At 40.5% G+C, this 15,496-nt stretch overlaps 1 protein-coding gene across 13 annotated transcripts in view; it reads right to left on the reverse strand.

The window, feature by feature from the left end:
- UNC79 (unc-79 homolog, NALCN channel complex subunit) overlaps positions 1-15,496 on the reverse strand; it is a 270,926-nt gene that overhangs the window by 83,969 nt on the left and 171,461 nt on the right. For 10 of the 13 annotated variants that reach the window (XM_070477922.1, XM_020875952.2, XM_070477919.1 and 7 more), the window contains 5 exons: positions 12,444-12,730; positions 8,268-8,450; positions 7,502-7,664; positions 4,843-4,992; positions 3,043-4,260 (listed from right to left, as the gene is read on the reverse strand). In XM_070477922.1, coding sequence (XP_070334023.1) covers positions 3,043-4,260; positions 4,843-4,992; positions 7,502-7,664; positions 8,268-8,450; positions 12,444-12,730 — 2,001 coding nt within the window. The remainder of the gene's footprint in view (positions 1-3,042; positions 4,261-4,842; positions 4,993-7,501; positions 7,665-8,267; positions 8,451-12,443; positions 12,731-15,496) is intronic. The other 3 variants (XM_070477923.1, XM_070477920.1, XM_070477918.1) reach the window with 1 other exon arrangement.

Raw genomic sequence — 15,496 nt, forward strand, 5'->3', positions numbered from 1 at the left:
ATCTCTCCTGATTAGGTCAAATAGAAAGAGACATGAAAGCTTGAAAGGAAAAGCTGCTATGTCAGGAGGATGGAAACGTAAATGGAGGAGGGATACACGGTGTGATTGCCAAGTAGCTTGAAGGACCTAGTTGATGTTTGTAGTCATGAATTTAAACTGAGATCAGTCAATGCTATTACATGTTTTCCTCCAGTCACACTCATCTGATAGATACAGGTGCTGGTAGATGGAAAGACAGATTTGACAAGGGTTGTGTTTAGCCAAGCAAGTCTGAAAAAAGCAAAGGTCAGGGATGATGGAGGCAGGGAGGGATTATAATAATCGACTCGAGAAGAAAAGACATGAAGTAGGGGAGGGATAGTGAAAGGCAACAGGATCAATACAGTGCTATCCAGAGAGAAAGGAAATGGTAATCAGAGAATGGGAGACATTGGACTGACATCATGGACAGTCTGCAGCTACTGATAATAACAAGTTCTGTGATATGATCATGGGAATGAGGAACTGAGCAACAGTGGAAGATGAAAAACAGTCTCTGGAGAAGATGAATTCAAGGAGCTGAGAAGCCAGGGTGTCAGAAGACACTGTACTAAGACCCTGTATTCTCTGTACTAATATTGAAATCAATGAGAATTGAGACAGGAATAGTTTAGGAAAAGAGTAAAAATGAGCCCAGTGTTAAAACTGTCAACCAGTGAGAAAGTTGGGGGTAAATAATGTGAGATTCAGAGCTGAGTGTTTTTAGAGACACCGTGGAAATAGTCTGAAAGGGGAAATGATGAGCAAGGAAGGTGTCCACACCTTGGCCCTAGCCTAAGGACATAGTATCTTCAAGGAAGAGCTGGACTTTCATTTGACTAGGAAGGTAAAGGAAACAGCAGAGAGAGCATATAATGGATTTTGCTCATGAAACACGATGCATTTCTTATGGAGGAAAAATTTCAGGAGTTGGGATAAGATGGAAGAAAGGTGCTGGACAGGACATGCGCAAGGCCTCATGGAAACTGGAGTGAGAGAGAAAAAGGGAGATCTGGGGCTTCTTGCAGGGACTGACATGAACAGAGGGAAAGTACACAATGCCATGAGACCTGATAGCCTCAAGGTGATTTGCAACAGCAAGGCTGTAAGTCTGGTCTCCCTTGACTACCACTGAGAGAGGCAAGAGGGTCTGGGGGAGCCTGAGTCTTACTCTGAGCACGTGAGCCTCCTTCCAACCCCCAGCAAGGAAGGGGTGATCTGTGGGACACTATACAGATATAAAACTATTATGATAGTATAATCTATACTATGAAAACTTTAAATATATGTCATCATAATTGTCAGATACTTCCCTTCTTATTCTGGTAATAAATATATTAATTTAATACCAATCTCCTTCTTGGCAGCCTGGGGAACAATCTGACCTAAGGATGAATAAAGAAGGCAAACACACAGATACATGAAAAGATACATAAGGCAACCTATATACAACCTATATATCATATATACCCACCCAGGAGACCTCATATAGTTTCTTATATACCCACCCTATAGACCTTAAATGGTTTCTTACATACCCATATATAGACCTTATGTGTTTAATCACTCAGTTGTGTCCAACTCTTTGCAACCCCACAGACTGTAGCCTGCCAGGCTCCTCTGTCCATGGGGATTCTCCAGGCAAGAATACTGGAATGGGTTGCCATACCCTCATAGACTTTACAAGGTTCTTTATATATCCACCTATAGACCTCCATAGTTTCTATAATAGGTCAGTGCTTTCCTCCATCTATATGCAAAAATTTTCTTGGCTCCAAATAATAAAAAGATGTCCCAGTTTCCTTAGAAACACTCTTAAACTTTCTTGTTATCATGAGAATCTTTTTCTTCCCCCCCTGCCTTGCTGGAGCATGACCTTTTCCAACTACATTCATGTTCATTCAACAGATTTTTACACGGCAGCTTTGAGATTACACAGGTCTGTCTTATGAGGCAGAGAACTGCTGGAAACCTCAGGAAATGCCCGGAACAAATAAAAAGGCCGAGCCTATTCTCTCGGGAGCTGCTTTTATTGTGGAGTGAGGGAGAAGTGATGGACGACCCAGAGCCAGGCACATCACCTCCTCAGGGTCAGTGTCCTCCTGTAGGAAATGAGGGGTGATTAGATGTCCCCAAGATTTTTGCCAGTGCCCAATGTCTTTCAGTTTATGAATCTACTAAAATAATCATCCCAGACCAATTCCTATTTTTTCTGAAGATTCCTATTCTATTTTTTTTAAGATATGAGCTGAGAAATTAAGAGACATTCTGATCAGTATTATGGTAACAGAGCAGAGGACTGTGTTTTAGGATGAGATGGACTATCAACTTGTCACTTTTTCAAGTTAATCCCTCTATAGAATCAGTGCCTCCAAAGAAACACAAGTCGTGGCATTTGAGGCAGGAAGATCTTGTTCTCTGGCCGCTTCACTATCAACTGGTGACCATGGATTAGACTGGGATGTAACTGGGCTCATTTTGGTTCCCAAGGGCACACCATGTCTGCCAGGTTGCTGATATTTGGTTGGAATATGTAATCAGCTATAGACCCTAAATGATTATACAATCAATTCTCAATCATTCCAAGCACTCTTTGCTTTATTTTAGCCCTTCCTGTTTGTTCCTCCTTTGGTCTGTATCATAATTCACTGAAGTATAGCGAGGAAAAAAAAGAAAGCAAAGAGAGTTCAATTAATGACTTTTGCTGTTTGAGGAAAACAAAAATGATATTTGGAATGTCTTGATATTAATTTATCATTGCCTCTTGTTGCCAAGGGTGATCAAGAATTGACTGTAGAGTTGAGGAACAGCCAATACTGAAACATTTATGGAGCCAGAAGAACCACATCTGAATCCAACTCGCTGCAGTAAGCAGGAAGGGTTCAGAGTGATAATGAAGCAATGATAACGTCAGCCCCCGACATTTTAAGGCCGAGAGTCTGATGCATACTTAGTGCCAAGACCCTCACAAGTAAGAGGCACAGACTTGAACATAAAGGCTGGGAGAAAGAAGGAGGCGCTCACCTGGATCTTTCTGATCACCCAGTTTGTCTAGAATGTTGAAGGAAATGTCAAGGTACTCTCTCTGGATGGCACTAACCGCAATCTTCCTCTGTTTCCTCTGCCGGGGGACGATCTGAATCTTAAATTCCGACTCCTCGGCTCCCTCCTCGTCTGCCTTCCTCTCGGGGTTCTGTTCTGTGTCTGATTCAGCGACGGCGTTGGGCTTCTCACCCTCCACTGGGCTCTCTGAATCTTCAGGGACCTTGAGGAGGACAGTTTTTGGCCCTGAACTTGGCATCAGCCCACCAGGCTTCTCCTCCTCCGGGCTGGGCTCAGCGTTATCGTCCAGTGACGTCTCGGGGAGAGCAAACGACTTCTGCAGGAGGTCTCGTTTTTGCTTCAGCGTGAGCGGGCTGCCATAGGAAAACTCTTGCAGCTCCTCCGGCTTGACTAGCTCTTCAGAGTCTGTGGGGTCTTCCAGAGCTATGAGAGAGGCGTCCTTGTCACCCGCGGACTGGTTATTTCCTGAGTCCTTAGAAGAAAAGTCTTTGGAACAGTCCTCCACGCTCACTTGCACTAGGGGCGTTGTACTGAGGCTGAGGCCAGAGGGGTGTCCGGGGACGGAGGGAAAAGAGGCAGCGTTCTGACCAGAGGCGCCCTCGTTCCCTTGGTCCATGGTCTCCTCTTCATCACTCTCTACTATTCGCAGAGGGGGAAGAGGTTCAAACACAAGAGAGTCGCTATCTGACGTTGAGCGCAAAGAGCGTTTCTCAGGCCCGGATGTTGAATCTGAGGACAAGTCAATCAGATCTAAATCCTCTTTGGGGGCAGGCTTTATTGGGGAATCAACTTTCACCTCAAATGCCTCCATGCAATTTAACCTAACTTCCGGTATCACCGGCCTCCGAGATTCTTGAAAACCTTCCACAGCTAGGTTCTCGGGGATATCGGCATTGTCGGGCCTTGTAGCGGAATTCTGTCTAGATCGTCCGTGGTCATGCTGTCTTTGCATAAAATAAGCAGCTTGGGCAGAAGGCTTGTCTATGTCACAGCGGTCTATGCAGGACTTCCTACGGTGCTCGTCTAACGTAAATAAGAGGGAGTCTGCGTTTCCTATATCAAGAGATTTTTGTTTTAAAGAGCGCAGCTTTTTCTTCTGAATGCTTTCTTCTCTCACACACTGTAGAATGTTGTCTTGTAATGCACTCGTGTCTCTATACTCAGCCAGTTCTATTTCACCTGATTAAAACAGAAAAAGCTAGTACTATTTTACTTGGAGATTTCAACTTTCTTTTCCCCTCATACTTGGGCATACAATTGGCATCAATAATAATCACAACCCCAGCTCCACCAAAAGGGAAAACTGACTTTCTGGCCAAGTTTTCATCAGGTTCATTCTAATTTCAAAAACCAGAAAACTTTGGAATGAAAGAACCCCCAAATGGCAGTTTAAGATCTTATTTCCAAAATCAGGCTTCAGGATAACCCCTCAGCTCTATTCATTTGTGTGCTGGAGAGGGGATCGCTTTTGGCTGAGGTCGATCTAGAAAACCGTATTCAAATTGTGTGGAAGGGAAGCAAACATTTCGCAACAAATCAAATCAAGCAATGGCCCTCTAAGACAATCATGACATTAATGATGTATCTGTCAATTCACGTATATATATAAGTGTGTATATATATATACTGGTTATGCATACATATATATAAAATCAACAGTATTAAAATGTGTAGTAACATAATAAAATTAAGATTTCACCCCAAACAAATGGTAGAGTACAACATTTCTGCATAAAATTACTAAGAGGAAAAAATTCATACTTCTCTGAACATTCATCTCAACCGGCTGATATTTCACCATTTTGCTGCCGCCTATCCTTTTCAATCTTGCAAAAAAAGTTTGAGACTCTTTATTGCAGGGTCCAGTAGGTGTATCATGAATATCAGATTCATCAAAAACACTATCTTCTTCTAATTGGGGAGAGAAAGTCAAAATTACACTTAAGAGGTTATTCTCTCTTAGGCTGTGTCTACACAAGCATTTCAACAAAAGCATCATGGAACACAGTCTGGGGTGGTTCCTACACCAGCCCAAGTCTAGCCCAGCTGGGCATTTTATTCAGGCACCAAATTATTCATAAGTTGAGTGGAACAAACTGTTACAAGTTTGCCCCTCAATTTCCATGTCACAAAGGGCAGCATTTTCAAAAGAGGCATCTCAATATTCCAATAGAGCCTTCATGGGGAACTTTTTCAATGTACTTAATAATTAGATAACGAATACATGTCAGGAATCTGGGACACTCCTGAAATGTGCCTGCTTTGGGTGAATTTTCAGGCTAATTTGGCAAAAGAAAACTAAACAAAATGAGTAGATCTTGCCCCTTCCACAAATACATGCCTTCCTGGGATCTGAGAACTGGCATAGACACAGCCTAACAGTACATGCACCTTATACTTTGTGAATGCAAAATACTGTACTCTACACTTGATAATGAAACACGTGACACACAGAAAAAGCTTAGAAAAGCCACTGGTCATCCCAAAAGCTTCACAAATGATTGTGGACTGAAAGGGTAAACAAAGGAAAAAGAAAACAGAAAATAACATCTCCCCACTAAAGTAAGACTCTTCTCTAGTTTGCCATGGGCAGCTTTTACAAATCCCAGAAAGAATCTTTGACTGTTATGGTCCTGAGGCTCCATAAACAAACTGGTCACTTAGAGTCCTAGCAAGCTCATTTCTATGTCCTTTTGTACCCCCATTTGGCCACTTTTAAATCAAAGAGAGACCCCAAAACACATTAATGAGGAAAAGGTTGTTATATTGCAACCCACAAAATTCCCTTAATAAATTTTCTTCTTTCATCCTTTGAAAAGGCCAAAGCCATGTACAAAACAGCAAGAGAAGAGGCTACAAAAACACATTAACACCACAGTGAATGGAATTAACCTACTATTCAAGTTGAACATCATTGAAATCATGGGTTTTGGCCTATATTTATATCTACCTGTATGACAAAATGAGGTTCAGGTATGATTATGATTATTTAAGATTCTCTGAGTATAAGGGGAGTATAAGCTTAGAGTTAAGTTTTAAGGACCGATTCTGTCTTAAAACACAAGATTCTATAAGTAAATGAAATTTGAGCAGCAGATGCTAGACAAAGTAATCAAAATAATCTTTTTGGTCAAACGAAAAAAAAATTAGGGTTAATGATCAAAATGGATACAAAGCTCCCAGTGAACTTCTGCAGTGATGAGGAAGCCTGTCAATACAATGTCCTGTTTTATTTATTTCATTCTTAAAAATACTCTCCTTTGAAAAATACAGCTTTTTTGGAGCAAGAGTTATGCAACTTCCCTTACATAACTTTGTATCAATGATAATGCTCAAGAGGAATTGAATGAGAGTGACAGGAAGACTTCAGCATGGCTCCTCTTGCCCAGAAATGTTCATCTGGGATTGGCCCAAGTACTGAGCCCACACTGATGACATCTATAGTTTAACTGAGTCTGTCCAGTTTCCCAGAAACTGGGACCTAAGACGGTAGACAAGATACTCTTCAGGAAGGATCTGAATGGTATCAGAACTTAAAGAACTTTCTCTCAGTTTCATCTCTGGCCAACCTAGAGTCTTGAACTTTTTGGTAATAAATGAATAATAGAATACTGGCTCCAATCCATCCTATTCAGACATCTGCAGAGCAGTTCTACCAAAAAGGAATCTACTAACACTACTAAGAGTCATGGGGCACTTGGCTTTCTCCCGGGACTGGATGAGATGATGTCACCTTTCATGAGTCTAGTCACCCTGCAACAGACACTAAAAACACAAACCTTGACTCTGCAGTTCTCACCTGAAAATATCCAGGCTGGAAGTTTACTCTAGCTAAAGTTTCATTCTGCTGCCTCCTTTGTAGAAAAGCTATCAATACAAAAAAGTGTTGATACTAGAAAAAATTTAAACCTATGCAAGATATTTGATTTCAGTTGCCTTAAATTAATTCATATTGAATAAGGAGGCTATGAAAGACCACTTCAGTACATTTAGACTGCATTCAAATCTGATCACAAGGTCAGAAGCAAACCTGAGTTGGACAGGATCATGGCGCCTCTGAGTACCAACCAAGAATCATTTCACGGCCCAAAGCAAGATGTTTCCAACCCAAAGGAAAAGACTTACAAAATTTCCTTAACCAGACAGCAGACAATTTTTCTTTTTTCTTGCAAAACATGATTTCTCATGAAAGGGGATTTAGAAGCATATCGATTATTTCTCTTGAGTGCTCATTTTAAAACAAGGAAAGAAGCAACATTCACGGGAAATTTGGAGAATTAATGAAGCAGTAGGTCTTTTTTTTTTTTTAACTCCAAAATAGTACCTGGGGGTGCTCCTCTGCGGTCTAAGGAAAACATTGTCCAGAAATGTATTACATATGCAAGCTGAGTTTGGGATAAAATTGAGATATGTAAAGTACCTTTTTCTTTTTCGCTGTATCTGCTTATGTTACTGTTGTCACTGTACAAAGGTCCTGCCGTGGCATGGGGCTTGCAGCTATGATACTGTGCATTGAGTGTATTGACTGTTATGTGAATCAGATGCAGAAGGACCTTGCTGATATCACAGTCTCGGTATGGATACTGCTCAATGAAATGGAGGGAGAAAAATATAAACAGTTATTTTCAAGGGTAAGTTTTTCCACTTGATCTTGCTAGCTATTTTTCTCAGTCTCTTCTGGGTATAATAAATAAATATATATATATATATAGATATAAAAGCAGAGACGTCAATTCTTACCATGGTCTTACTGAACAAGGAATTGTATTCCCACCCTCCTGCACCACCAAATTATGGATGGCAATGCATGCCAGTTTGTAAATTTTAATTCATTTCAAGAAAATGAGCTGGTGTAAACATTATGTAGGAGTACAATTTTAAATACTTTTCTTGTTTTCTGATGTAATAATTAATACATAGATAAAATATGAGGTTCTGAGCATAACCAGAGATTATGGATCCATGTTCATCGTATTTGGCTTTAAACATTTTAGAGTATATACTGGCATGGTCTACATTTCTATTTTCATTCCAAAAGTTCTTCACTTCTGAATACTAATTGTACATCATGAATCTTCCTCTGAAGGTCAAATTACTATCTTACAAAATTTTGAGCTTAGATCTCTTAAATGTTCTCTCTAAAAGAACTGTTCCACCCAAAAAAAAGATTGACTACAGCAACTCACCTTGTAAAGAATGACAAGCAAGGCCTTCAACCACATCTGCCGGATGTGAGGCTTTAGGGACCAGAGGGAACAACGAGGTGGCTGTTGGAAATAATGCCGGAGTTGAGGACAAGAGCAGTATTTGAGCACCTGAACCACCAAGGGAAGAAGGTGTTTTCCCAAATTAATGTTATAGTCCATAACCTGAAACAGGAAAAAAATTTAACAACTGAAGGAAAACTATAAAGAATATTTATAAGCCAAAAGGAAAACTTTGAATCAAAATGAGCAAAATCTTTAACAGGTATCTCAAAAATATTATTAATAATGGCCAGTATCCATAAAGGGACAGAAGTCCAACCTCACAAGGAATTTAAAAACTTGTAACTTCGTTTTCATCTACCTAATTGTCTAATTATTTATCTACTTAATTATATGCTGAAAATAAATTTACTCTTTGAAAATGTCCTATTAAACTACTGTGTGCGTGCTAAGTCGCTTCAGTCGCGTCCCACTCTTTGAGACCCCATGAACTGTAGCCAGCCAGGCTCCTCCGTCCATGGGATTTTCCAGGCAAGAATAATGGAGCAGATTGCTGTGCCCTCCTGCAGGGGATCATCCCAACCCAGCACGCAGGTGGGTTCTTTACCACTAGGCCACCTGGGAAGTCATATCAAACTATTAACTAGAATCAATGAAAGCATGTAGAGTTGGTAGTTATGTGAGGAAACAGGCATTCTCAGACACCACTAGCGAGAGTATTCAGGAGAGCAATTCGGCAACGTGTATTCAGAAGCAGGAAAAAGCACGTAGCCTCTAAATAGCAATTAAACATATCCTAAGGAAATAAATCAGACAGGCATTTCCAGATGTATGCATAAAGACAACCAGCATTATAACCACTCCAAATTGAAAATGACTTCCATATTCAACAATATGGAATTAGTAAAACAAAAGATTACTAAAAGATAAGTAAATCTTTTATATTTACTAGTAAATAATACTTATTAGTAAATCTTTTATTAGTAATCTTTAGATTAGTAAGTCTAAAGATTTAGTAATCTTTACAAAAGATTAATAAAACAACAGAATACTCTATAGACATTAAATGGAATATTGTACAAATTTATTTACATGATATGAGCTTCATAACAATTTTTAGGTTTAAAAGAGAATGGAATTTCCCAGGCAAGTATGCTGGAGTGGGTTGCAAATTCCTTCTCCAGGGGATCTTCCTGACCCAGGGATCGAACCCAGGTCTCCTGCATTGCAGACAGATTCTTTACCAACAGAGCCACCAGGGAAGCCCAGACACATGTATGTATATACATGTATATGCATGTACATGCACACATTCAGGCACATATATATATCAGTATGTATAAATGATCCCATCATTATAAAAAATATGTGGACATATACACGTAGTTGAGGACAGGAGCAATTCAGCAACATGTATTCAGAAGCAGGAAAAAGCACATAGCTTTTATTAGAGCTTCTCTGTAGCTCAAATGGTAAAGAATCTGCCTGCAATGTGGGAGACCTGGGCTCAATCCCCGGGTTGGGAAGTTCCCCTGGAGAATGGAATGGCTAGCCTCTCTAGTATTCTTACCTGGAGGATTTCATGGACAAAGGAACCCAACAGGCTGCAATCCATGGGTCACAAAGAATTGGACACGACTGAGCGACTAACACTACTACTGCTAATGATCTTGAAACATGAGTTACAGAATGTACTAGGGGAGGGCAGTCTAGATTTTTATCCTACTTATCACACAGATGGTAAAAGTGAAAGCTACCTATACATGCACATACCTATGTATGTATGCATGTATACAGGAATGTACATAAATCTGGAGCCATCAACATATACCAAAATGTTACTAACTTATTTTGTCATGGGTTTCCTGGAGATTTACATTTTAATCTTTTGCTTATATTTTGAAAATAAATATACATAATGTGAATATAGAAAGAGAGAAGTGAGGGAGGAAGGGCAGTGAATTTTGCTATCTGCAGTGGTGTCTTCTGTCTCTATCATAGACAGGTGAGTATTAGTGATGATTCATCTACTTATCAGCACCAGCAGGAGACATGCATATTGCTCCCACATTGCTTCTCTGTGTTCACTATATTAACAATCTGTTACTAAATGGCAACAGCTATGATCACGAGTTCCTTCCATGCGACAGGCACTCATGAAGGTGATTTTCAATATGTTGTCTCTAATTTTTCCCCAAAAAAATCTATTACCAATGAGCAAAGAAGCAAGGATGCTTAAGGCCGTAACAGTTTTAATAACAGTGGCAGAGCTGAAATTCATATCCATTTCTCTCTAGCCCCAAGTTCTACACCCTTTGCAGATTAGGGCAGCCATTTTGGAAAGTTAGATTTGTAACACTGGTCAAATTAGGCATATATACATATATATATACCTAAAGCAGAAACTCCAATACTCTGGCTACCTGATGCGAAGAGCTGACTCATTGGAAAAGACCCTGATGCTGGGAAAGATTGAGGGCAGGAGGAGAAGGGGACAACAGAGGATGAGATGGTTGGATGGCATCACTGACTCAATGGACATGCGTTTGAGTGGACTCCGGGAATTGGTGATGGACAGGAAGGCCTGGCGTGCTGCGGTTCATGGGGTCACAGAGTCGGACACGACTGAGCGACTGAACTGAACTGAAAGTGTGAAAGGCACTCAGTCATGTCTGACTCTTTGTGACCCCATGGACTAGAGCCCTCCAGACTCCTCTGTTCATGGGATTCTCCAGGCAACAATACTGGAATGGGTATTCATTCCCTTCTCCAGGGCATCTGAGGGATGCCCAGGGATTGAGCCTGGGTCTCCTGCATTGCAGACAGATTCTTTACCTTCTGAGCCACCTGGGAAGTCCATGTATATCTGATGGTCTATTAATTCTGCTCCTGGATCCATATCCCAAAAGAATTCTCACACTGTTGAATAAGGCTGCATGTACAGAATGGTTGAGGTTTCCCTGATGGCTCAGACAGTAAAGAACCTGCCTGCAATGCAGCAGACGTCAGTTCGATCCCTGGGTCAAGAAGATCCCCTGGAGAAGGGAATGGCAACCCTCTCCAGTATTCTTGCTGGGAGAAGTCCATGGACAGAGGAGCCTGGTGGGCTACAGTCCATGGGGTTGCAAAGAGTTGGACACAACTGAGCAACTATCACTGGACTGTACAGAATGATTACTGATGATCTAATGTGAGAGGGTGAGGAGTTGGGAGCAATATGAGTGTCCATTACTGGAGGAATGGAGAGTTAAATCATGAGAAATATACACCATGGTGTATAGCACAGCAGTTAGGAGTAGCAAAGAAAGATGGAAAATGCCAATGATGATAATATGATATGCAGTAAGTTGAATGATTAACTCAAATCTCTACTTGAAGCTAAAAAAGGGAAAGGATTAAAAAAAAAAAACCTACAAACAAAAATTCTACACTCACTTGCTGTTTAATGAACAGAGTTTCAATTGAGGATGATGAAAAAGTTTTAGAGATGAAAGTGGTGATGGTTACATAAGAATGTGGATATACTTACTGCAACTGAATAGTACATTTGAAAATGACTGAAATGCTAAGTTTTGGACTTCCCTGGTGGTCTAGTGGTTAAGAATCTGTCTGCCAATGCAGGGGACACAGGTTTGATCCCTGGCCCAGGAAGATCTCACATGTCATGGAGTGGCTAAGCCCGTGTGCCACAACTACTGAAAGAGAAATCCTGCATACAGCAACGGAGATCCAGAGCAGCCAAGAATAAATAAATAATTTTTTTAAATTCTTAAATGCTAAGTTTTATGTATACTCCCCTCCCCACCCCTTGCAAATCCCCAACTCCCTTTATGTTATCAGGCTGCTGATGTCTTCTATACACCCCTAGGCTTCCCTGGTAGCTCAGAAGATAAAGAATCCAGCTGCAATGCAGGAGACACAGGTTCAATCCCTGGGTCGGGAAATCCCCTGGAGAAAGGAATGGCTACCATGGACAAAGGACCCTGGCAGGGCTACAGCCCACAGGGTCGCAAAAGAGTCAGACACAACTGAATGACTAACACAATAAAGTAACTTGCGCAAAACTTGACACTCAACCAATGTTGGCTAAATGGAATTTAATGACTTGTTTGTACTAAAAGCCTAATGGCAGGACTCGTGAAAGCTTCCACTTACCTGGGCAATTCCTGCAATGAATGCATTAAAGCAAGTTGACAGGCGCATTTTTTGAGGTGCGATCATGAAGCAACCTTCCTGCTGGTCATAGCCGAGTAAGACATACAGGTGCCGCTTAACCGTGTTGAAGGCCTTGGCGCTGCTGATGTCTGACTCGGCGCTGCTCTCATCCTTGGCCATGAACTTCATGAGCACTGTAATCAGCTGGTGCACTGTCTGGTGGTCGATTCCAGCATCTTCAGGGAGCAGGTCCTTGATGGTGTTGTCATTCTCAGGGGACTGTTGTCCTGTCAGTACAAGAAAGGCCATCAGTGGGTGGCTCCCCCACAAGTAAGTTTACAGTCAAATTTCACTTATTGACAAACCACCACTTTATTTGCTGCCTCTAAATATTTAAAGCTCTGTTCTAGACAAACTCGGACATAATATGGCCTACTAAGCAAAGCACTGCTCCCAGGATGGAAGTTATGTTGTTGTATCAACAACCAATTTGGGAAGAACATGTGTGTGCTAAGTTGCTTCAGTCATGTTGGACTCTGTGCGATCCCATGGACTGTAGCCCACCAGACTCCTCTGTCCATGGGATTCTCAAGGCAAGAATACTGGAGTGGGTTGCCATGCCCTCCTCGAGGGGATCTTCCCCACCCAGGGATCGAACCCCGGGTCTCTTAATATCTCCTGCTTTGGCAGGCAGGTTCTTTACCACTAGCGCCACCTGGGAAGAATAAGGAAATGCAAATAAAAACATGGCACTAGAAAGCAAAGTCATCTTCAAACAGCAAGACAAATACCTACACAAAATTTGCATTTAGAGAACTTTTAAATATCTTAGCAAAGTTTTATCTTAACAAAGAGACATTTTCCTTCCAGCTTCGTAAAATAAATAGGTAAGAATAACCACAAGATAATATTCATCAAATCTGCTGAGCAACTAAAACATCCATTGGGTTACTCGGTTTAAATTATTATCTCAATTAAGTTATGCTCAAAAATCAGCTGAGGCAAAAAAGAAGTTTCCTTCTCCAAATCCTGAGATAACAGCAGTGTGTACTCTTTGAATTACACATTCAAAATTAGAAATAGCAAATTATAAGCCCTGCTGTATGTAATGAGAAACACACAAGGGGTGGGAGGGCACAGACAGGAAGAAAGAAGCATGAACTTTTAAAAACAGAAAAACGCCACATGAAGGTGAGCTGAAAGTTCACATGCAAAGAAAAAATACCTTAGCCCCTAACTTACTCTTAGCCTAACAAATAATCACATCGGAACAGGTCCCTGACATGGACTTTCTCAGTTATTTCTCAAAGTCAGAAATTATACCCTGTCTCCCCTTGTTTTCTGCCCTTTAGTTTAGGACTTTGAGGGAAGGAAAAATGAGATTTGCTCTCCTATACTTATATTTGGGGCCTTATTCAAAATACGCTCTGCATTCTTTTCCTTCCTTTGACATGAGAATGTCTGAATTGGAAACAAAGCTTTTGCCTGGTGGGTTAGACCAGCACACATCATTCTCATCTCTCATTCTGAGAGAAAACATTCTAAATGATGACAAGCTTTGGTTACAAATTATTATACAGCAAACTTTGATTCTATCCATTTAAATTACAGCATGCAGAATACAACAAAGAGCTAGGTAGTCAGTCATATTCTTTAATTCCTCAACTAATCTGTCTTCCAGGATCAACCAAGAGAAACAAGATAGAAGGAATGTTTTCTGGGGACCACAGAAATTAGTTGTCTGGAGCCTAAACACTTTCTCTGAGGTAGTGATATGAAGGTAATGTCAAATTCCAAATTTACTAGCTTGAAACTGCACATAGTACAGTTTATGTGCTTGGCTGTCTAGTCTTCCCCAGATGATCAGAAGAATGTTGATCTGCTCAAAAGTGATACCCTAAGACGGGATCTTGGCAATGAGTGAAAAGGTCACAGAATCAACTAAGTCTAAGAATGTCTAATACAGGGGAAATCACCTAACAAACTTCATTACAACCCTTGGACATTAACATTTTCTGTCTCATAGTCTGTTCATGAAGGAATAAATACGTGCAGTGTACTTCAGAGACATTTTTTATCAAAAATTATTCAAATAAAACCTAAAGATTTATTTATGATGCTGTTTCACATGCAGAAATAGTCAGTAAGTTGTTAATATTATCATTATTTATTAGGCAGACATGGACCACCAGAAAAAAAAAAATCAATTCATGTGGAACATCCTATTTCATGAAAGGTCATAAATATAAAGCACTGATGTATATTATAATTAAATGCTTGAAATAGAAGATCAGACCAAATCCTCATTTAAAAAGTTTAGAGAACTATCTTTTCAGCATTGAAAAATATTTAATCTTGATTTTTTTTTTTTCTTCAGAGTATTATTACTTTACAACTAGAAGGAGGTTATTGTTTTGGGCAAGTAGTTGGGCCAAAAACCTGACAAGTATGAGAATCTAGGTTCCCTGCAGGGTTCAATGCCATTGTAGCAGCAAGTGATGGCTGTTATGATGCTATAGCTTCATTCCTCAATTCATCTTAGTTCTGGGGGGCAAGGTTTAGGAGAGCACGCTATCACTCAGTTCTGCTCGGCCACCTCCAAGCCCAGACTGGCTAGACTCCAAAGCCCCAAAGTTAAAATAGAACTGAGGAGCATTCAAGAAGGAGATGCACCTTTGTTGTCCAGCCCTGAGAGTCCAGAGAACTCAAACAGAAGAAATGGGCTCCCCATTTTCTTCTATCACCTCAAGTCTACAAAATAAACCATTAGACTTCAACTTTAAATATTTCAAATCTCTTCGCCCCACTGCAAATAGATAATCATTTTCAAAGTGCGTCACCTTAACATTTCAAATCATATCATATTTTCCCAGTGACTAAGTATCATGTCACAAAGGCCCTATCTTCATTTTAGATTGATCTTCATTGGTCTGCAGTGCTTAGCTTTTAGGTTGTGCCTTTTTGCCTTCCCTGAGTAATGACTGATCATTAACAAACCATTAAGTGTATTGAAAAAAGAACTAGTTAATGGAACCTTTCTCATAAAGTGAAAA

Source organism: Odocoileus virginianus, chromosome 16, assembly GCF_023699985.2.
Source record: "Odocoileus virginianus isolate 20LAN1187 ecotype Illinois chromosome 16, Ovbor_1.2, whole genome shotgun sequence".
Lineage (NCBI taxonomy): Eukaryota > Metazoa > Chordata > Mammalia > Artiodactyla > Cervidae > Odocoileus > Odocoileus virginianus.